The 24,524-nt window shown below is 42.7% G+C and overlaps 1 protein-coding gene across 1 annotated transcript in view; it reads left to right on the top strand.

The window, feature by feature from the left end:
* CARMIL2 (capping protein regulator and myosin 1 linker 2) overlaps window positions 1-24,524 on the top strand; it is a 582,193-nt gene that overhangs the window by 496,889 nt on the left and 60,780 nt on the right. The window contains exon 24 of the mRNA XM_033941489.1: window positions 5,331-5,367. Coding sequence (XP_033797380.1) covers window positions 5,331-5,367 — 37 coding nt within the window. The remainder of the gene's footprint in view (window positions 1-5,330; window positions 5,368-24,524) is intronic.

The raw sequence follows: 24,524 nt of genomic DNA, 5'->3' as shown, positions 1-24,524 counted from the left end.
AGGCCATCAAATCGCAGAAGGACAGTGAAGAACTCCAGAGTGACTTGAGCCGATTGGAGAATTGGGCAGATAAATGGCAGATGAAGTTTAATGTGGAAAAATGCAAAGTGATGCACTTAGGCAGAAAAAATAAGGAACACAAGTATAGTATGTCAGGTGCAACTCTGGGAAAATCTGAACAGGAAAAGGACCTGGGAGTATTAATCGATAGGACACTGAAGCTGTTGGTGCAATGTGCGGCGGCAGCAAAGAACGCGAATAGAATGCTAGGCATGATAAAGAAGGGAATCACGAGTAGATTGGAGAAAGTTATAATGCCGCTTTATAGAGCGATGGTCAGACCACACTTGGAATACTGCGTCCAGCATTGGTCTCCATACTTAAAGAAGGATATCATACTGCTAGAGAGGGTGCAGAGACGAGCAACAAAGCTGGTGAAAGGTATAGAGAACCTGGATTACGAGGAAAGACTTAAGAGACTGGGGTTGTTCTCCCTTGAGAAAAGGAGACTACGAGGGGATATGATCGAGACATTCAAAATACTGAAAGGAATCGACAAAATAGAGCAGGAAAAAACATTATTTACAATGTCCAATGTGGCACGGACAAGAGGACATGGGCTGAAGCTAAGGGGGGACAAGTTCAAGACAAATATCAGGAAGTTCTGCTTTACGCAACGAGTGGTGGACACCTGGAATGCTCTCCCAGGTGAGGTAATTGCGGAATCCACCATTCTAGGATTTAAGGGTAAGTTAGATGTACATCTCCTTATGAGTGGCATGAAGTGACATGGGTAGGGGTAGGCTAGATGCACTTCTCTTTACGAGAAGCTTGGAGCGATATGGGGACCAAAACTATGCCAGGGTACGCCTGGCGGGGCCTCCGCGTGTGCGGGTCGCCGGACTTGATGGACCTAGGGTCTGTTCCGGAGATGGCGCTTCTTATGTTCAATCTACATGCTGAACCGCATTATTCGTCTACAAGCTGTACTCAAACTGATAACTAATGAGACCTCCCGAGCTTTGAGTACCATTGGCAGAGCGAATGCTAAAATGCGCACTGCTATCTACCAGAATTGCCTAGCCCTAGACAGAAGGTGGTGTACCACTGTTCCCTCTAAGCTGAGCAGGAGTCCTCCACCCACAGTCTCACCAATAGAGGGTGCTGTTTTACTGTCACATTTTTCAATTGTGAGGGACAGGCAAGTTCTGCAGGACTCCAGGGAACATACCTGTCCTTAGCGACTGAAAATATTCCACCCCCTAGTGGTAGCAATGCAGCTGGAGGACACCTGCTCAGCTTAGAGGGAACACTGGGTCTGTGGTAAATTCATCCTCTCCAACTGCTGCCTTGAACTTGAGTAAAGTGATTGAGGAAGTTGTGGATTGTATCACCAAACTGGCTCATGTTCCTGTCCAGACCTGGCGTGACCTTACTGCAGACTGGATCTCTGGTACCTTCGGCTCCTGGTTGTCCTCTGGTTCAGCAATAAAGACCATCTTGCTGGTTGCCGCACTGTCTTCTCTGCTCCTTTGCTGCCTGCCCTGTGTGGTCCCCATAGCCATAAAGCTGCTCCATTGAACTATGGACTCTGCTGTCAACCGTTCTACTGCTGCATTGGCCCTTGCCCTTTCCCAGTATTGTCCCTTACCCACTGGGGACCCCGACTTTCCTGACCCCTAACTTTATTTTGTCAGGCTTGGCTCCTTAGGTATGCCAGCCTGAAAGGGGGGAATGTAGGGTCATGAAATGGTTAACTGTTGTCTAAAATATTGCTCTGGCCTACATAGCTGAAAACAGTGTACAACCTACTGACCTCATCTGCCTAAAATGTATGTCCCTACCTTACCACATTGTAAGCTAAATAGATAAGAGTAGAGTCATGATGTACCCTACCCTCCTGTACATGTAACATTTAGAACTGTAAGATTTAGATAAGCAGAGAAATGAGCTAGTTTCCTATAGGACTATAAGTTGTATCCCTGAACCTATCATAAGTGCTGGCTTAGGATCAATAATAATTGTAGAAAGTTATAGAAGTAACAAATGAAAATTGTAGTTTTTGCTTATATTAAGTTTGCATATGTTTAGTGAAAAGGGCATTAAAGTCCATGCATTTCCTGATTCTAACACTCTAGTAGGCAGGCTGTTAACTGCACTAGAGTCCGGCATGCTGTAATAAACCTCTTGTACTTTCTTCACGCCTCTGACTTTGTGTGTCCAAGTGACCTTTCACAATCACACATTGCCTCTTGCCTCCACTTCTTGAAATTGGCTTCTAAAACTCCCTATGGAGCTCAGCAGTGGTGACAGCACAGGTCAAGTAAAGCCTTCTATGCTTTCTACAGTTTGCTTTAAAATGCCCTACATTGACCATTAGCAGATGATGTCATCCACTTGACGGTGGAGAACACTCATTTCAGGTTAGCAACTTAAAGGTCATCATTCAAATGATGTTAACTGGCTCCGAGTATTTGCCTCTTAATGTATACTCCTGAGCTAACAGCCTGTGAAAGGGCCAGGTTTATGAACATTACTTTTAAACCACACAGTTAAAAGAGTTTTGTTCACTCTTAAACTGAGGTCTGGCTATCTGTGAAGGCTCCTCATCCTACTCCCACTCATGCTAATCACACTCTGTTTATACATATAGCAGCACTGATTATACATATTAAATTTAAGCATTGGCACTTAGATTAATACATTTATCACACTGTTAATGTTAGTTTTCTCTCATAAAGTTGGATAACCTGACTAATATTTCCCGTCTGCTATCCTGTCTGCCATTCCTTATATTCCTGGCTATCAAGAAACCTCTCATCTCCCACCAACTTCAGGATCTTGCCTGATTCAATCCCTTTATTATTCCATGAATTTAGGAACTTAAAACACAAGTTAAAACAAAGTTCCTCATGAGAAGCTCCTGAAAAAATTAAAGAGTCATGGCAAAGTTCAGTTGTAGATTAGGAGGAGAGTAAACAGTGGAGTGCCACAGGGACCGGTATCGGTTCTATTTAACTTATTTATAAATGATCTGGGAATTGGAATGAGTAAGATGATTAAATTGGCAGATGACACTAAACTGTTCAAAGTTGTTAAAACACATACAGATTGTGAACAATTGCAGGTAGACCTTAGGAAATTGGAAGACTGGGCATCCAAGTGGCAGATTAAATTTAATGTGAACAAATGTAAGTGATGCACATTGGGAAGAATAACCAAAATCACAGTTACCGGATGCTAGGGTCCACCTTGGGGGCTTAGCACCCAAGAAATCTGGGTGTCATTGTAAATAGTATGATGAAACCTTCCACCCAATGTGTGGCGATGGCCAAAAAGCTAACGATTCTAGGAATTATTTAAAAAGGGATGGTTAACAAGACTAAGAATGTTATAATGCCTCTGTATTGCTCCATGGTGCGACCTCACCTAGAGTATTATGTTCAATTCTGGTCTCTTTATCTCAAGAAAGATATAGCGGCACTAGAAAAGGTTCAATATCTGGCTGAATCTTTTTATATATCAGCACAAAGGTGTCCTCGTAAAATTCATTCTCTTTCTACATTTCCATCCATTTGTGTAAATTTAAAAAATATCATAAGTTCACACTTTCCTATCAAGCCGCCACTTGGGATAATGAGTTTAAACATCTATTATTATTTTCTGCATCTTATTTACATTTTAGGAAACAATTATAAACTTATTTGTTCTCCAAATATTTGTGTAATTAACAACAGACTTTCAAGTTCCTTCATCCATTTGTAGTCTTATTATTAACCTTTTGTTAACCACATAGAACTTAACGGTTATGCGGTCTAGAAATTGCTTTTATGTTTTTATGTTGTGTTATGTTCAAAGAAGATGATATAGGGGATGGAGCTCCTCTCGTATGAGGAAAGACTAAAAAGGTTAGGGCTCTTCAGCTTGGAAAAGAGAAGGCTGAGAGGAGATATTATTGAAGTCTACAAAATCCTGAGTGGAATAGAATGGGTACAAATGGATCCATTTTTCAGTCTGGCAAAAATTACAAAGACTAGGAGACACTCGATGAAGTTACAGGGAAATACTTTTAAGACCAATAGGAGGAAATATTTTTTCACTCAGAGAATAATTAAGCTCTGGAGCGCGTTACCAGAGGTTGGGGTAAGAGGGATATCGTAGCTGGTTTTAAGAAGAGTTTGGACAATTTCCTAGAGAAAAAGGCCATAGTCTGTTATTAAGAAAGACATGGTGCAAGCCACTGCTTGCCCTTGATCAGTAGCATGGAATGTTGCTACACTTTGGGTTTTGGCCAGGTACTAATGATCTGGATTGGCCACAGTGAGAATGGGCTACTGGGCTTGATGGACCGTTGGTCTGACTCAATTAGGCTATTTTTATTTTCTTATGACAGTTTGTGACTCTCATCCCAAAGCTGAGCTATCTAAAATAATTGTCTTGACCTATTGTAGAAGGAACTCTGCTCTCACTGTTCAAGTGTGGAAAGGGGAATAAGTGATGAGGAGATTGTATTATATATTAGTGGGGTAGATATTCAGCCCACGGTTGTCAGCATCTTTTTAAACACTGACAACTGTGGGCAGAATTAGCCCCAGATACTCATTGCTAGACTATGACCAGGCACCAGCACTGAATATCTGGGCCTAATTGGTTAGGTGCTGGCCATCGGAGCTCATGCAGTACCTGGTCAATGTTCAGCTGGGGCCTGCATACAAATTTTTGTGCCGTTTCCTTCGGAAATGTCCCATCTACCCTCCCCCTAACCCACAATAGGCAGACCCCTCCCCAGGAAGACCCTCCCAGGTGGTATCAATAAGGGTATCACTGAGGTTTGGATGTAACAATTTAGTTGTACACCACTTCAACAGTTTTATCTTGTAGGCAGTACAAAAAACTCTTTTATTAATAATAATAAAATAATATTCTGCCTGAATTTGTAACTCATCTTGAGCACAGGTTTTGAAAGGCAAGTAATTAAATCCACAATCTATTTCCAGTGAAAATCCAGCTATTAACATTGTTGTGTCATAGTACAACACTAGAAACATATGTGTTGCACTCATTTGGATTCATACAGGAAAGAGCTAGTTAAGTTAAGAAATCCCACTGAAATGTTGGTATCAAAGCCTGACATGAAAATTTGTTGTTCTGCTCTATTTTATTAATTTTGTAATGAAAAAGCCACAGATACTGTAGCTCTGCATGTTGGAATAACATTAGTCTGTGCTTCCTGCTCGCATTGTACAACAGAAAGAGCTTTGCTATAAGACTGAAAATATATTTCTAAAGAATGTTCTTTCCTTAATTCGCACTCTCCTTTTCTGTTTTAGAATAAAGAGGGAGAGATCAAAAAAGCAGGTTCCGATGGTAAGTAATGGAAATATCTCCTACCACTATATCAGTCTGCATCAAATCCACACCCTCTTTTTCTAGCCACTTGGACAACAGGATAGTTGAAACAGAGACCTTTGGGGGGTATCTCAGGACACTGCACTGGCTTCCTTTAAATCAGGGGTCTCAAAGTCCCTCCTTGAGGGCCGCAATCCAGTTGGAATATGCATGAGATCTATGTGCATGCACTGCTTTCAGTGCATATTCATTGGGGAAATCCTGAAAACCCGACTGGATTGCGGCCCTCAAGGAGGGACTTTGAGATCCCTGTTCTACAGAGATAATCAAACTTTTAACAAAATGTCTAGGGCATCATTTAACGAAGACCGTAATCCAGTCGGGTTTTCAAGATTTCCTCAATAAATAAGCATGAGATCTATTTGCATACAATGGAGGCAGTGCTTGCATATATATCTCATGCATATTCGTGATACTAGCCAGCTTGTATATGGCATCTGTTGCCCATGTGGTAAATGGTATATAGGCCATACTAAAAGGAAAGTTAAATACAGGACAGCTCAATATTTGAGCAATTTGAGACTGGGTAAGTTGGTTGATCACTGGGTGACAAATAAACATGATGTAGAAGAATTGTATTTTGTTGTGTTGATTATTGTTAAATTGAGCCGAGGGGGTGACATATCGGAGATTTTATTGAGGAAGGAACCACTACACATACAACTTCAACATCAACTGGACCAAGACCAAAACCACACCGCAATCCAAAAAAATAACATACACCTCACGCAAACATATCGAGCCAACCATTTTCTGGACAAAAGTAGATGAAACAATCCAAGACTGCGACCCAAAAGACTTCATCTCTCACTGGAAGAATCTGTCCACCAACATCCTTGATGAACTAGCCCCACTACAAACCAAAACCAGAACCAGCAGGAGATCAGGCCAATGGTTTCACAATGAATTGCTTCAACTTAAAAGACAGTGTAGAAGATTAGAAAGAAAATGGAGAAAAACAAACCTAGATCAAACAAAAATCGCTTGGAAAAAAATCAACAAACAATACAAACTTCTACTAAAGGACAAGAGAAAAACTCATTACACAAATCTTATAGGCACAGAAACCCAAGACTCCAAAAAACTATTCCAAATCTTAAAAGATCTAACAGACACCAAACCCTACACAACCACTAATAATACCCCACCCCCCTCAGATCACTTCAAGAACAAAATTACTAACGCCAGAGCCACCCTCAATTTTACCCCATCCCAACTAAACGTAATCACAATTCACCCCACAGAAAAAGACTCAACTGCAGCAAATAGAACATGGTCTCAATTCCTCAATATACAATGGTCCGAACTCAATAAACTCTACAAAAAATACAGCCACGCCTCCTGTGACCTCAACCACTGCCTTTCATATCTCCTTACTACCTCCAGTGTAAAATTCTGTACTCTACTTCTACAATGGATTCAAACCACACTCACGGACGGCATTTTCCCTACTGTTCTCAGCGAAATCATCATCACCCCAATCCAAAAAGACCCAAAAGGAGCACCAGACCAACCATCCAACTTCAGACCTATTGCCTCAATACCGCTATATGCCAAACTTACAGAAGTCCTAGTAGTCAAACTCCTCACCAATTATCTGGATGACCATAACCTACTCCACCCCATGCAATCTGGCTTCAGAATCAACTTCAGCACAGAGACACTACTAGGCTCCCTTATGGACACAATCAGACAACACCTCAACACAGGGAAAAAAATGCTTCTCATACAACTGGACCTGACTGCAGCATTCAACCTAGTTGACCATAATATCCTTCTGCAAATCTTGGATGCAATAAGTATCTCAGATAAAGTATACTCTTGGTTTGAAGGCTTCCTAAAATCCAGAACCTACAATGTAAAATCAAACAAAGAAAAATCAGATCCTTGGTCAAACCCCTGCGGAGTACCACAGGGATCCCCACTATCCCCTACCCTCTTTAACCTATACATTGCCTCCCTCGGAACACATCTAGACAATCTAGGCATAACCACCTATAGTTATGCGGATGACATTACCATTCTCATACCATACGATCAGCCAAAGGCCACCATGACAAATATATTACATAGAAAACTAGAAACAGTTACGACCTAGATAAAAGATCACAAACTTAAACTCAACCCAGACAAAACCAAATTCATCCTCCTCGAAAATGGCAAAGTCCAAACCGTAACCAATTTAGAACTAAACTCAATCAACTACCCCATCCAAACCACCATAAAACTACTAGGGGGGGTCACGTGATGCATCTGACCTGAGCGGACGCATGCTCTCGAGCTCTGCGACTCACGGTCTCCAAAAATCTGCTTAGCTTCCTGCAAACTACTGGGAGACCGGTCCTGCTGGTCTCAGAGGCTTTAGTAAGGAGCTGGGAGGGAGCGCGGCTATCAGCACGTCTGTTTCGGCCAGAAATGTCGATAAGATCGGCAAAAAAGCCTAAACATAAGCTCCCTCTTCCTGTGTCCAAAATGGCGGCCTCGCCGAACAATGCTGCTGCGGCCCCATCGACTACTCCTGCTGCGGTCCCGGTGCAGTGGGGAGAATGGGCCCAGGAAATTTCCCGCATGGTAACAGCTGCCCTGGAGAACCGTCTGCACAAACTGCAGTCAGCTGTGGACTGTATCCATGAGCGCTTTGAAGCGCATGCTGGCAGGATCGCGGCGGTGGAACAGCGTGTCTCTGATGGTGAGGACGTGGCCCGGCAAGATCGCACCAACGTGGCCACCTTACAGGCTCAAGTGGCTGCCTTGACCAACCGGCTAGACGACCAGGAGAATTGCCAGCGCCGGAACAATTTAAGAGTGGTGGGGCTTCCGGAGCTGCAGGGGGACCAAGACCTCTACCATTTCTTTCAGGTCTGGCTCCCCTCTAGGCTTGGCCTTGAACCACCGGCAGCTGGTTTTGTGTGTGAAAGAGCGCATCGTTTGGGTCCGCGTTTGGAGGATAATCAATCCCGAGCAGCGATAGCGCGCTACATCAATTGGAAGGAGAAGGAGCGCATCATCCAAGCCTTTTGGAAATCAGGGCAGTTGGAATATGAGGGGAAAAAGCTGCTGTTGTTCAACGATTACTCCCTGCACGTGGCTTCCCTTCGCAAGGAGATGGCGCCTCTTTGTACCACGCTCCATAGGTGGGGAGTACGGTTTGCGCTTGTCTACCCAGCGTCTCTGCGGATCTGGAGAGAAGGGAAGCCCCATACTTTCACCGACAGGGCAGCTGCACAGCATTTTCTGGACTCTTTGCCAGCGACAGCAGACGGGGGTGCACCGGTGGCTGATCCAGCTGTTTAACTCTGCCATTTTCCTCCCTGCTTATTACATGGAAGTCTTCTCCTATTGGTGCCCCTTCTTGACTCTCTGGGGGTGTTGAGGACAGCTATGCCCAGATCCTGTTTCCCTCCGTGGGGGTGAGTTTCCTTGTTCGGGATGTTCCGGGACTGGTATTCTGCCCTGTGACAATGGTCTACTTCTGGTCCTCCGGAGTGGACTACCTGCTTCTGGCCACGCCGCTTTTCTTCCAGCCTTATGCAGATTTCTCCCTGTTGGGACCCTTTTGGACTGGGCTGTTGACGTGAGGCTGTTGGGCCCCAGGGATGGCAGACTTCCCCATAATAATGGCAGTATGGGTCTTTGTGGGAGACTGTGGGTCCCAAGAGTTCAGACCTTGATTTTAGGTTGCTCCAGTTTTTGGGAGCGCAGTTTTTGTTTTTAGTTTTATTTTTTCTGGTGGAGGTTGGGGTTGTGGGGGGGACTCCGGAGATGGTTTTCTTTGGAGTTGGTTGGGATTGGGGTTGGTTGGGATTGTGGAGAGGGGAGGTTCGGGAGTGGGTTGGTGCTTGAGGTATGTGTGGTGGGTGTGTATGTGGGTAGAGGGGAGGAATGGATGTGCTATGGTGAAGCCTACTTGGGAGGAATATGCTTTGTTCTGGAGACACCTGATTTCTTTTGGGGTGCTACTGGCCCTGGAAACTTGGATGGGAGACCTAGCTGGGGGTCTTCCTTCTGCTCTACTGTTTGTTACCGACTGTTACATCCAAGGGACTGTTTCCCGTATGACTAAGCTAACTATAGCCACTTTAAATGTAGACGGGATCCATTCTCCTGTTAAGAGGAAGAAAGTATTAACTTGGTTCCGGAGGAGGGGGACGGACGTTGCTTTTGTGCAGGAAACCCATCTCTCTCCGGCTGAACATCTTAAGCTTCATAGAGATTGGGTGGGAGAGGTTTGTTTTTCCTCCTTTGGAACCCGTAAGCGAGGGGTTGCCATACTTATTCACAAACAACTGCCCTTCCACGTTCATAAGGTCCTCCAAGACCAAGAGGGACGTTATGTTATAGTGTTGGGGGAATTATGGGGGCGCCACTGGTTATTATGCAATCTGTATGCTCCTAATGTGTATAGTCATAAATTGTTTTCAGCTCTGCTTGCCAAGATCGCCATGTATCCCAATTATCAACCCCTAGTAGGTGGGGACTTTAATATCATTGGGGACCCTACATTGGACTGTAGCCCAGCAAAGGAGAGGGCAAGAGATCATGGAGCCAAGGGGGTGAATTTTTTGCTTAGCCAATTGCAGTTATTGGATGCCTGAAGGATTTTGCATCCATCGGAACGCACTTATACCTTCTACTCCCATCCCCATAATCAACACAGTGCGCGACGACCTCAAAGAAAGCGAACAGAATGTTGGGTATCATTAAAAAGGGTATCACGACCAGGACGAAGAAAGTCATCATGCCGCTGTATCGTGCAATGGTGCGCCCACATCTGGAGTACTATGTCCAGTACTGGTCGCCGTACCTCAAGAAGGACATGGCAGTACTTGAGGGGGTCCAGAGGAGAGCAACTAAAATGATAAAAGGTATGTAAAACTTTTCGTATGCTGACAGGTTGAAGATGCTGGGGCTCTTCTCCCTGGAAAAGCGGAGACTTAGAGGAGACATGATAGAAACCTTCAAAATCCTGAGGGGCATAGAGAAAGTGGACAGGGACAGATTTTTCAGACTGTGGGGAACCACTAACACAAGGGGTCACTCGGAGAAATTGAGAGGTGACAGGTTTAGAACAAATGCTAGGAGGTTCTTTTTTACCCAGAGGGTGGTGGACACATGGAACGCGCTTCTGGAGGTTGTGATAGCCCAGAGCACATTGCAGGGTTTCAAGGAAGGTTTAGATAAGTTCCTAAAAGATAAGGGGATTGAGGGTTACAGATAAAAAGAAAAGGTAGGTTACAGAAATGGACAGGAACCACATTACAGGTCATAGACCTGACGGGCCGCCGCGGGAGCGGACCGCTGGGCGCGATGGACCAATGGTCTGACCCAGTGGTGGCAACTTCTTATGTTCTTATGTATATGCCCGGTTGGATTACCTGTTGGTCTCGCCCTCTCTGCTCCCTAGTGTGTTTGGGATAGCTATTGAAGAGGTTCCCTTATCAGATCACTCGCCAGTTGTCATGGAAATTCAGTTTACGCCGGAGTCCGATGAGAGGCACTGGAAATTCCCCTGCTATCTCTACAGAGATCTTGATTTTCATAAATATCTTTGGGAGCAATGGTTGGAGTATAGTCATCATAATAAAACTGCTGATGTTCACCCGGTGACATTTTGGGAGGCCTCTAAGGCGGTTCTGCGAGGTTTTATTATTGCTTATCTTTCTCGCAAACGGAAGCAATTGGATGCTGATTTATTGGAGCTATCCGGGGAGCTTCGCCAATTGAGAGCACGCCATTGCATCTCCCTTACTGCGGATGATAACCTCCGCCTGGTGGCAGTGTGGCAACAGATTGATACCATTTTGACGCAAAGGGCTTTCCGTGATATTTATTTTCAACGGTATAAATTGTATTCATGGGGGGGGTAAGTTGGGCCGGCTGTTGGCCAATCTGGTCCGACCTCCGCGCACGCACCAGGTTATTTTGTCTATTCAAGACCGGAAGGGTAATCGTTTCACCCAGGCGCAGCAGATTCAACATCAATTTGTTCACTTTTATGAATCTTTCTACGCTAACCGACCATTCTCGGACTCTGCTAGAGATGCTTTTTTCCAGGGGCTCCCGCTTCCTAAACTGACGGGTGCTCAGTTGGAGCACTTGAATGTACCCATTACGTCTGGGGAGGTGCAGGCTGGTATTAAGAAGCTCAAATTAACTAAAGCGCCGGGTCCTAATGGGTTTGGCTCTGAGTACTATAAAATCTTGTCGGATCAGGTCTCCCCTGCTTTGACAGAGGCGTTTAATGCAGTCTCCGAGGAGAGGGGTTTGGGGAATCCTAATATGACGCATGTTGTGCTTTTGCCTAAGCCCGGCAAGGATCCGGCTCAGGTGGGGTCTTATCGGCCTATTTCTCTTCTCAACCAGGATGCAAAGCTTTTTGCTGCGATTTTGGCCCATAGATTGAACGCCTTTTTGCTGTTCTTGATACACGAGGACCAAGCCAGCTTTGTGCCGGGACGCTATGCGTCGATGAATCTAGCACGTGCTCTGATGGCCCTTCATTCCAGACGTGGATTGGTGGGAGACTCGGCTATTGTAGGATTGGACATGGAAAAAGCATTTGACAGCATATCTTGGCAATATCTCTTCTGGGTTTTGCGGCACTTTGGCATTGAGGATTTGTAGCTTATATAAGCAACCGCAAGCCCAGCTTTTAGTAAATGGTCAGTTCACTGCTCCGTTTGACTTGGGAAGGGGGACGCGACAGAGATGCCCGTTGTCTCCGTTACTGTTTGTGTTAGCCATTGAACCTTTGGCCGCTAAGATCCGTGCTGATCCGGTTATTCAGGGCATCCTCCTGGGGGACAAGGAGAGTCGCATTAATATCTTTGCAGATGATATTCTCCTTTATCTCGACTGACCTCGCCGGGATCTGGGGAGGGTCCTTGATATTGTTCGCTCCTTTGGAGATCTCTCTGGCCAGCGAGTCAATTGTGATAAATCTGAATTGCTACCATTACGTTCCACTAAGGTAGAGCCCTGGCATGCGGGCCTAGAAATTCCCCCAGTGAAGGGACTGATGCATTATCTTGGTGTGTATTTAAGTCCCGATCTCAAGCTTTTGTATCAATATAATGTGACGCGCCATTTGGAAGCGATTCAGCGTTTGTGTGAGAAATGGAGGGACCTTCTGCTGGGTGTTTGGGGCCGTGTGGCATTGGCTAAGATGGTACTTCTCCCTAAGATTCTGTATCCCTTGCAAACTATTCCCCTTTGGGTTACTGATAAGGAAGTCCACTTGTTTCGTTCTACAATTTCCTCTTTTATTTGACGTCATAAGAGAGCTAGGATTAGCTATGCCACTTTGGCTTTGGATAAATCTAGGGGTGGGTTGAATCTTCCCGATCTTCGATTGTATAATGTTGCAGCTTTGTTTCGTTTTATCCATGAAGGATGGTCAGGTTGTTATAAATTTTCTTCCCGGGGCTGGGTGGAAGCATGGTGTACTCCTCATTCAGTCTTGTTCCTTCTTCATACCCCGCTGTCTGTTATCCCAGGAGGGGAGGCAAAGTTTGCATTTCTGTTACCCTTGCGCCGTGCGTGGAGGTGGTGGCGGCGTCGGCAGGGGAAAATTCCGGCAGCCTCTCTTCTACTATCCTTGTCTTGGAATGTTGATTTTCCACTGTGCATGGGCAATTCTTGGTTTCACCAGTGGGAGCAGGGTGGGTGTAGAACTCTTCAGGATGTCCTGCATGTGGGGGGAGGTCAGTTCCCTACTTTTGCTCAACTGCAAGACCGCTGGCACTTGCCCCGGAATCATTTCTGGGCCTACCTTCAAGCCTGGCATTATTATTTGTCTCTTGGTCATAAATGGGGGAATGCTTGGCTCTGTGGTCCCTTGGATGTTCAGTTTTTTCAGGTACCACCTGCTTTCAATAAATTAGCCACCTGGTATCGGATTCTGAAGAATGCTTCGGATTTGGGGCCCATGGACCACCTGGCTTCCCAGTGGCAGTCGGAGCTTGGTCTTGAAGTGGACCGAAGGGCCTTTCTTGATCTTTTTGCTGCTATGCAGACATTGGGGGGCTCCACAGATTTTAGGGAAATGCAATTTAAAATTCTGCATCGAGCTTATATCTCCAGGGCACAGGGCCTCTGGAAGGATGCAGTCTGTACCAAATGTAATCGCTCTTTGGGTACTCTTCTGCATCATTTTTTAGAATGCCCGTCTTCCGCTATATGGTTGCGGGTTCTCCCATTTTTGGAGCATATTCTTCAGTGAACTGTGTCCTGGACCTATGGCTTCCTGCTATTGGGAGATCAATGGGCTTTGATTGAGGGTGGGCTTACGTTACCTCAGCGCAGGGTTCTTTACATGGCTGTTTTGGTGGTGAAAAAGCTCTTGTTGCAACATTGGGTGGCTGAGTCAGTGAGCTCTTTCCCGCAGTGGATTGCTCATTTTGCCGCGGTGGGGCGATATGAGCTTCAACGCATTCCCAAGCATGGGACTCTTGTCCTCCGGTGTTATTCCGCTTTATGGAAGCGGGCTTTACAATTCTGTTCTAGTTCGGCGTCGGAGGACACAAATCTGAGCCCTTGATTTTTCTTGGATAGGGGCCGCGTCCTCTCTCTGCTACCTTCCGGGGTGTCTGCACGGGTGAGTGTTTGTGGGTGCTAGGTGTGGTGGTTGTTTGGGGGTCTGCTTGTGGAATGGTTGTTGCATGATTGTTGCGGTTTGACGCCGGATGTTTGGGATTTGTGTGTGTTTGTTGGGGGGTTTCGTATATTACACACAAATGTCAATTGTGTTGGCCATCCAGCCGCTTGGTTTTGCTTCAGTGAGCCATTTGATGTTATTGTTCTTCAATACTGTTACCCTCCATGTTCTGTATTTATGCTTTCTTCACTACTGGTTGTATGTTCCATTCGCAATTGCTAATAAAGACATATACAAAAAAAACCCCCAACTACTAGGAATGACTGTAGACAAATGCTGTACCATGCAACCACAAATAAATAAAACAATACAGAAATCCTTCGCAATCATGAGAATCCTAAGATTAGTCCGGAAATTCTTTGAAAGAACACAATTCCAGCTTATAGTACAATCCCTAATCCTAGGACTGCTGGACTACTGCAACATCCTCTTCCTTCCATGCCCTACAAACAATCCAAAATACAGCTTTGAGACTCATCTACTCATTAAGAAAACATGACCATATCACAGAAGCTTACATCAACTCACATTGGCAAGAAAGAATACAATTTAAATTCTACTGCATGCTATTTAAAACCCTAAACAGAGGCAGCCCATCCTAACTGAACAATCGTCTCATCCAAGCATCCACAACCATTCATACCTCCTCCGATCAAAGAAGTAAAACGATCTAAACTACATGACAGCCTCCTAGCCACTCAAGCCGCAAGGCTAGACAACCAGATCTCCAACCTTCTGATGACCACCCCAGATTACAAGACATTCAGAAAAGAAATAAAAACTATACTTTTCAAGAAATTCCTGAAACAGCCCTAACTTCATGTACTCTTAACAACGCTAAAATTGACAAAGGATCTACTCTTTACTACCCTAGTAATGACAATTTTGCTTCCATTGTAACCCCCTTTTATAATTCTTTTGTAAGCCGCCTTAATCTTAACAACCCGAGAAATGTCAAAAGATCTACTCTTTACTACTCTAGTAAATCAATTGTTCTCCCATTGTAACCACCTTTTATAAATCTTTTGTAAGCTGCCTTGAACCACAAAGTAATGGCGGAATAGAAATCCCTAATGTAACGTAATGTAATGTAATCAATGGAACACAATTGAACCAGTGGGTCTTAACAAAGAGGTTAAGTGGAATTTGTTGTAAATAGGGTGGTGATTAGATCGGCAGAACCACAATTGTGTAAGGATGAGAGGTAAGGATAGTGGTTGATCATTTTGCTGCTTCCTGAGGATGTCACGTGACTAATCACAAGTTTTTCTCCGTTCCAGCCCGCATTCTAAATATCATTTTTCAGCCCTTCTCTACTCTGGTTCAGGTCAGTGAACTCTAGCTTCCTGCTCCTTAATGTCGTCTAAACCGACTAAAGCCGATAGCTCCCCGCCGACTGCCTCTACTTCGCCACATACAGCGTCCAAAAGATTGAAACATGAACCTCCGTCTCCAATCAAGGCCTCACCCACTCCGGGTATGGATATTACCATCGCTAACGATTTACAAATATTAAGAGGCCTTATGCAAGAAAATCTGGCGGCCACTGCAGATATTAAAACAGTGATTGGTACTATTCTGCTACAATTAAAACAACACAATGCCCATATTGATCTTACGGAAGAGAGGCTTACTGCTCACGACGCGCAGTTCCTTGAGCTACAACGTGGCATGCATAAGGTATCCCTTCTACAACGCGATATCGAGGACATTTCCAATCGCATGCATCGTAATTATGTCCGTATCATCGGTCTTCCTGAAAATTCAGAGGGAAAAGATATTATTTCTTACCTCCTCAATTTCATTCCGAAACTGCTGAACATTACATTACATTACATTACATTACATCCAATTTAGCCCTCCACTGGAAATTGAGCGAGCGCACAGGGTACCGTCAGGCCCCCCTGTTCCATCCAAAGCGGCAAGGCCCATAGTTCTGAAATTATTGTGCTACCCACAAACCCTTCAGATTCTGCAAACAGCGAAATCTAAACCTTCATTATTAGTGGAGGGCAAAAGAGTGCTTTTTGTTCTGGACCTCTCCAAATCTTCTGCGCAAAAAGAAAGGCTTTCCTAGCCATGTGACTTCACCTCAAAAGCATTGGAGCTCAATATGGGTTGTTCTACCCTGCTAAAATACGCATCACCTACCGCAATGCTACTAAAAATTTCGAAGAACCATCGGAACTACAAAAATTCCTTGATGATAATATCAGCGAGATGACCTGATTTTTTTTCTTTCTCTTCTATGAAACATCTTACGCTTTTTGAAGGGCTTAATGCATTTTCATATCTCTCTTGGGCTGGAGAGATTTACTCTAGGCTCGTCTTGTCAGCATGTGATCCCATCTTTGGATCTATATGTTTTTTCAGAATAAATTTTTCTCTCAGCATAAATCTTCTTTTTTCACACTTTTTTCTTTTTTCTTTCTTGAACATTTTTTAGCAACCTGGAGCTTGTTTCTCCTATTCCTTTTTCATTTATCAAATCGCTGGCTCCTGATTTTTCTCATTCGGATTCCATTCAATCCCAAACATCCTACTACTCATGGTTAGCATCAATCTAGTTTCCCTCAATGTTAAAGGGATAAACAGTCCTATTAAGAGAAAGAAAATACTTCACTATTTCAAACATCTTGGGACAGACATCTGTCTCATTCAAGAATCTCATCTTTCTCTTCAAGAAGCACAAAAACTGTCAGGTGGATGGATTCAACACTGTTTCGCTGCTCCTGCACTTGGAAAGAAAAATGGGGTTATTGCACTACTGAGAAAATCACTCAACTTTCAACCCACTTTGCTTAAATATGATCCATCTGGCCGCTGGTCATGCATTGAGGGTACCATTCTAGGAAACCCTATAACTATTCTCAACATTTATGCCCCCAATTCTGATGACCCATCCTTTTTCAAAACCCTTCCATCTACTTGCAATACGTCCTTCGCCTCGAATTTCATTGTTGCAGGTGACTTCAACTTCCCAATAGATCCTTTTATAGACAGATCCTCCACCTGTCACCCCGCCAAACACCATGTTCGTTCTACTGTGACCAATTTGATGAGTGTCTACGGTTGGTCTAATGCATGGAGGGTCCTAAATCCCACTACAAAAGACTTCACCTTTTTTTCCGCTCCTCACAAGACTTTCTCCAGAATAGACTACATTCTCTGCTCTAAAGACTTCATAAATAACCTCACTGATGCTAAGATTCATGACATTACTATTTCAGATCATGCAGCCATCTCATGTTCCTTCAATTGGTCTGCTCATATCAGTCCTAGACAATGGAGATTAAATAACTTTCTCCTTCATGATGAATACTTCATTTCCTACATCACTGAGGAATCTAAAGCTTTTTTCTCCAACAATTTACATACCGTTTCTGAATTCTCTATACTGTGGGAGGCTTACAAATCATGGTTAAGAGGTGAATCCAACAGCTACTCAGCTCATTGTATTAAACAAAGAAAAATTGAAATTCAAAAATTAGAATCTGATATTAATAGCTTGGAAACCCAACTATATACTAACTTTGATCCTTCTGCATAGAAACAATTGCAACAGCTTAAGTTCCATTATAATGAGATTTTCAGCAATCTTGCCTCTGCCTCCTTGTTTCGTCGTTCAGTCACCTATTATGCTTCTAACAAAGCTGGTCATCAACTTGCCATGTATCTTAAAGGCAAACATACGAAGCATCGAGTTTCTCACATCAAATCTCCATCTGGGATCATTCACACTTCTACGAAATACATCCTAACAGAATTTCGAGCTTACTATGAACCTTTATACACTTCTGAATCTTCCTTCTCAGACAACGTTATAATGGACTTTCTTCGCTCAATTGACCTTCCCTCCATCTCTACAATGCAGCAACAGCCTCTACAACGACCAATTTGCCTAGATGAGATATCCAAAGCTATTTCATCCATGCATTCTGCCAAGGCCCCTGGCCCTGACAGACCTCCCTCAGAATTTTATAAATCACTCAGTTCTTTCCTAGCTCCTCATTTATCATCCTACTATCAAGATATCATTGATTGTCCATCTCGCCTGCACCGTTTTCATGAAGCGAACATCATCGTCCTGCCAAAGCCTAACAGGGATGCCCAATTGGTGAAGAACTATCGACCAATTTCCTTATTGAATCTGGAATATAAAATATTTGCTAAAATATTGGTTTTTAGATTAGAAAAACTTATGCCCTTCCTGATTCATAGAGATTAAGTGGGATTCCTAAAGGGGGATACGGGGCTGATAACACTAGATTGTTATGTCATATGCTCCACTCTGTCCTATCATCTAATCACCCTCTTCTAGTTGCCTCACTAGATGCCGAAAAGGTATATGACAGGGTAGAATAGAAGTACCTCTTTTGTATTTTGTCCCATTTTGGTCTCCCAGAGATGTTTATTCATATGGTTTCTTTACTATGCAGTAACCCGATTGCTAAAATAATTGTTAATGATGACTCTTCTACTCCCTTTGTTCTACACAGAGGTACGAGGCAGGGGTGTCCAATATCTCCCTTGCTATTCAATCTAGCTCTGGAACTACTATTATCTGCTATCAAACAATCTCCCTCTGTTAAAGGTATAACAATTGCCAACGTTGAATTCAAAATATCAGCTTATGTCGACAATGTTTTATTATACTTGTCAGACCCTGAAGCCTCATTAATGTCATTGGTAAAATTAATCTCTACTTTCTCAAATATTTCTGGCTATAAGGTTAATTGGGACAAAACTGAACTCATGCCTCTTAACTCCTCTTGCATCCCCTTTTCTATCTCTTCATATCCTTTCACTTGGGCTACATCTGGTATAAAATATCTTGGATTGTCCTTCCATAGAGACATCAAATCAACCCAACTTTCACTGACTTCACATTTAACTTCCAAAATCACTGCCTTATTAGCTTCCTGACCCCCTTGCACCTCTCTTGGTGGGGCAGACTCGATACTTTGAAAATAATGGTGGTCCCTAAAATAACTTACATCCTAAACATGTTCCCTATCTTATTTCTAACCTCCTTATATAAGCAACTCGAAAAATTGATGCTCACCTTCCTATGGAATAATAAACCCCATAGAATCTCCATTCAAAAATTGAAGTCTTCCAAAAGGTTAGGTGGAGTTAACTTCCCTGATTTGCATCTCTACCACAGAGCTTTCATATTGCACCAGGGAGCAGAATGGCTCACCTCTTCGGCTTCTACAGATATTCCCAACTGGCTATTACTGGAGAAATCTCTCCTATATCCCATTCCCCTTATTCATCTGATAGGCTCCTACCCTTCCCGTACTCAAGTCCATAATCCCCTCATTCAAACAACTCACAAAATTCTTTTTGATCAGGACAAACATTTGGAACACCCTTGGCTGCAATCAGCATTTTGCCCTATTTGGAGTAATCATCAATTTTTAATAGATAAGCGACCCTTCTCTTGGCCATTGTGGTTTCATAAACAAATATGGACAGTTGCCTCTTTATTCAATTCAGATGGTTTGTGGCTTCCCTTTAGTGAATTAATGATGAAATACTCTCTCCCTCCCTCACAATTTTACCAATGGCTCCAACTGAGATCCTCTATCAAGAAATCTAGTTTTAATCCCCTATCAGCAAATACTTCACCGACTCTCCTTTCCCTAGCTAAGTAATATTTAGCTCTCAGTCATACTGCGTCCAATTTCTACAAACTCCTGAAGTCTATCTCCCCTGACCCAATCTTACTATTTAAAACATCATGGGAATCTGATATAGGTTCTCCCATCTCTGAAGAGGCCTGGTCACACATATTGTCTTCCACTCCCACTTATCTAGATCTGCTTCTCTTATGCAGAGTATGTTTTTCCACTTTCACAGGGCTCAATGGACTCCTTTGAATTCCCATAGGATCAATCCTTCTTTCCCGCAGATTTGTTGGTCCTGTAACTCTGACACTGGCTCCTTGAAACACCTGCTTTTTTCTTGTTCATGCATACAAAATTTTGGGGATGAGATTTGGGACACACTCTGTTCCATATTTCATATAGATATTTCACTGAATTATCAAATGCTACTGTTGAAATCTTTTGCTCTGTTAGATAGGCTATCTAAGGAGGAAATCTACCTTTTTGATGTCTTAATATCATTAGCTATAAAAATTCTCCTTTGTTCTTGGAAGAACCTTTCTAAAACTTCACATGCACAATGGTGGAACTTAATTTGCATGACATACAGATTTGAAGCCTATCTATCTAAAACCTACAATCGTTATACTCTCTTTCAGAGCAAATGGTTGCCTCTCAAATTCTATATTCAAAGCTCCATTACTTGATTCTTTATTCTTCTTATTGCGCTCTTTCTTTCTCTCTTTTTATATTTTTGTTCATTATCCTCCTTCAGATTTATGCTGCCTGTTATCTGCCTTATTGGCATCATGTTCGTAAGTTACATTGTTTTCTCATTGATATATTCTACTTGTTCGGATTGATAATTTCTTTCTAATGACATGTTTTTGATATGTTCTTTGTTTATGTAGCTTTCGATGTATACCTCCTATGTATGCTCCTTGTATTCTACAATTTTTCAATAAATATACCTTGACTTAAAAAAAAAAAAATTAGCTGCTTTCTGCATAAGAATGACATCAAGTGAGAACACCTGAGGGATAAGATCAAACCCCTTCATGGTGCTGTAAGATGATAATAACTGTTTGAAAATAAGGTAGGATGAGAATATTGTGACAGTGATTTCGTTGAGTGATTGAGGCTACACCATATTATAATATGATATACTTTAATGAAATGTTTGTGTGTTTAGAGGGATTTGGGAGCCCCCCTCAACTTTGGCTCCTGAAGATACTCTTGTTGTCGGGTGAGGCTGTTTATTACTCCTGGAAGCACATATTGAACTTTTGATTGGAATAGAAATTAGCAATTAAATACAGATCGATTAAAAGTGATGCGACACGTATGTTGGAATTTCAAGTGCTTTTATACTGATTACTGATGGTGGACATTGAACACTTATTGATGTGATGAACACTGATGGAAAGAGTTATTGGGGGGTTGCCAATTGATGTGTATTATAAAGTAAAAGTGAAAATTTTGTAAGCAGTGAATTGTCAATTTACAAATGTTTTATTATCCCAGGACAAGCAGGCAGCATATTCTCACTGATGGGTACGGACAATTTAGAGTGAATTGCACTCTAAGAACTTAGAAAGTTCTCGCGAGTGCCTTCCCACTCGACATAGGCGTGCGGTCCCTCAGTTTCTTAGTTTCCGTGGAGCTAAGAAGTCGCGTTTCAACGGCTGTTGAACTTTTCTCACTGCCTTCCCGCTCGAGCAGCATTTTTTTCTTCATTTTTTTCTCTTTTTCTTTGGTTTCTTCAGCCCGGCAGGGCCTGTTGCCACGATTCAGGCCTCGACCTTCAATTTTGCTGAGGCCGTCTTTCCCTTCATGTCCTGTCCACAATCGGGTTTTAAAAAGTTTCAGCGGTGTGCTCGCCCTATTTCTCTAACGGATCCGCATCACTGGTGCCTCCAGTGCTTGGGTCCGTATCATAGGGCTGATTCCTGTATCTGTTCTTCTCTTCCGGAGAAGGAACCTCAAAAGCCATTGGATTCAGAAGCGGTTACTATTTGGCGCCGGTATGGAGGATGATTTGACATCAGCTTTGAGATCCCTGTTTTAAATAGACAAGAGTGGATACAAACTCTAATAAAATCTAGCACAACATTGCTCCTTTTTGCATTAAGGCATTTTCTGAGCTGAGAATTCTCTTTTTTTGTTTTTTTTTAATTATTTAGGCAATTTTAATATATTCACAAAGAGAACTTTGTACAGAAGGGGCCTTAAACAACCTAGGCCAATCATAGCCTAGGTTGGAGAAATACAAAAGATACTAACTAAGTCTATATGGTATTTCTTTTTGAGTTGTTTCAAGGAGGGCTGTAACATTTAAGTTCTCCAAAAGTGCCTTTTCCCTTCCTAAGACATCAGAACCTAATGTCTCAAGTACTTTTGCTGAAGTTGGAAGATAGTAAATTTGCTAAATGGGCTGTATACTTGTATCTACTGTATGTTACCTTTGCTATGTAATACTATTCTCACCATACTATTTCTCACCATACCGTGTTTGTCATATTATGTTTTACCATGCTTTGTTAACTGTTTTGCCATCCCCGTCAGACAATGTTTGCCATGCTATCTCCTACCATACTATGTCTGAGAGTATGGTGTATGGGTTAGAACTGCAGCCTCGGCATCCTAGGGTTGTGGGTTCTGACAGGCGCTGCTCCTTGTGACCCTGGGCAGGTCACTTGGTCCCCCAATGCCCCAGGTATATTAGATAGATTGTGAGCCCACTGGGACAGACAGGAAAAAATGCTTGAATACCTGAATAAATTCATGTAAACCGTTCTGAGCTCTCCTGGGAAAATGGTATAGAAAACTGAATAAATAAATAAATTTAAAAACCTCCTTTAGAAATCTAGACAAGGTCTCATGCGGAGGTCCAATTTTCAAGACTGTAAAATTTAGTAAAGGCAAGTTTAAAGATTTGGCATTATTTTCTATATTTTCTATCTTTCAAGCCATTATCAATTTATCCATGGTAGTGGATGCAGATTCTAATAAAATCTAGCACAACACTACTCCTTTTCGCGTTAAGACATTTTCTGATAGGAATTCTGAAGAAATTATGTCAGAACTGGTTCTAATGATGTTTTTTGGGGACAATTCTATGAAGGGAAATGTATCTGGAGCCTATTGTATAAAGGAAAGTAGGTTATCTGTACCAGTTTTAAAAGAAAACTTATGCAGCACTGTTTAGAGAAAACATTAGCATTATTTTCAAAGGTCCCTATATAAACCATATGTAATGCATTTTTCAGTGTGTGTTGCTCCAGCGATGGTACCTGTTGACAGATTATAACCCCTTTCAGTTCCTTGAGTACCCTTGTTGGATGCCATCCGGGCCTGGGGATTTATCATTTTTAAGCCTATCAATATGACTGCATACCTATTCTAGGATGACCATCGACCCTCTGTTTCCTGTCTTCATTTCCTGCATATAGCCTGTCGACTTCTGGTATATTGGATATATCCTCTTCGGTAAATACAGACATAAAAAATGGGTTCAGTTTGTTGGCGATGGCTTTGTCCTCCTTTAGTACTCCTTTTATTCCAAGGTCATCTAACAGCCCCACTGCTTCTTTCGTGGGTCGTTTCCCCTTAATATATTAAAAGAACGGCTTAAACTTTTTTGCCTCCTTGGCTATTTTTTCCTCGTAGTCCCTTTTGGCCCCTCATACTGCCTTATGGCACTTGCTTTGATGTTTGTGCTTTTTCCAGTTTTCATCCGTTTTTGTCCTTTTCCATTCCTTAAACGAAGTCTTCATTCTCTGATCGCTTCCTTCACTGCTACAGTGAGTCATGCCGGTTCCTTGTTCTTTTTCCTCTTGGAACCCTTGTTGATACGCGGTATATATAGATTTTGCACCTTGGTTACTGTGTCCTTGAAAAGGGACCATGCTTGCTCTAGCGTATTTACAATGCTTATCCTCTTCCTAATCTTCTTCCTCACCGTGATGCTCATCCCTTCGTAGTTCCCGTTTCGGAAGTTCAGTGCCGTGGCAGTCGTTCTGAATCGATTTTTCGCTCCTGTGTCCAAGTTGAAGTGGATCATATTGTGATCACTGTTTCCCAGCATCTCTTCTACTTCCAATGCTGAGCTAGCGTTAAATGCCAACCACACAGACATGTGGCATCATAGGTAGGCTGGATCACAGATAGTCTGTGTCCAGGTAGTAAGCAATGTAGATGTAATTCAGAGGAGGTAGTTAGGCACCAAAATAAGCATACAAATCTGGAAACTGGCGAGGATGTCAATTACAGCAGCCAAATATGTCAGTGTACTCACTCTTCATCACTGAATTCAGCATTAAATGCCAGCTGCAGAGACTTGTGATTTTACAGGTAGACAAGGTCACAGATGGTCTGAGTCTGGGTGGTAAGGAGAGTAGTTATTATTCAGAGGAGGCTTTCAGCATCAAAATAAGCACACACAGCTGGAAACAGTCACAGATGTCAGTCATAGCAACCACTACATTGAGTGAAACAACTGTTTTCTCCTATTTGTTTTAAATGTATTATTTAGTAGCTTCATCTTGTTATCCCTTAGTCTTTGCGCTTTTTTGAAAGAGTAAACAATCAATTCACGTTTACTGCTGCATTCAGGAGTTTATAGATTTCATGTTGCCCCATCTCAGCCATATTTTCTTCAAACTGATGAGCCCTAACCTATTAACCTCATAGGGGAGTTGCTTCATCCCTTTTATCATTTTATTTGCCTTTCTCTGTGCTTTTTCAAATTCTTCTATACTTTTTTAATATGGGATAAGTAGAATTGCACACAGTAGTTAAGGAGTGATGACACCATGGTGTAATATAAAAGCGTTGTGATATTTTAA

The sequence above is a fragment of the Geotrypetes seraphini genome, chromosome 4, assembly GCF_902459505.1.
Source record: "Geotrypetes seraphini chromosome 4, aGeoSer1.1, whole genome shotgun sequence".
Taxonomy (NCBI): Eukaryota; Metazoa; Chordata; class Amphibia; order Gymnophiona; family Dermophiidae; genus Geotrypetes; species Geotrypetes seraphini.
Note: the sequence above shows the minus strand (reverse complement) of the source record. Positions and strands in the feature narration are given on the sequence as shown.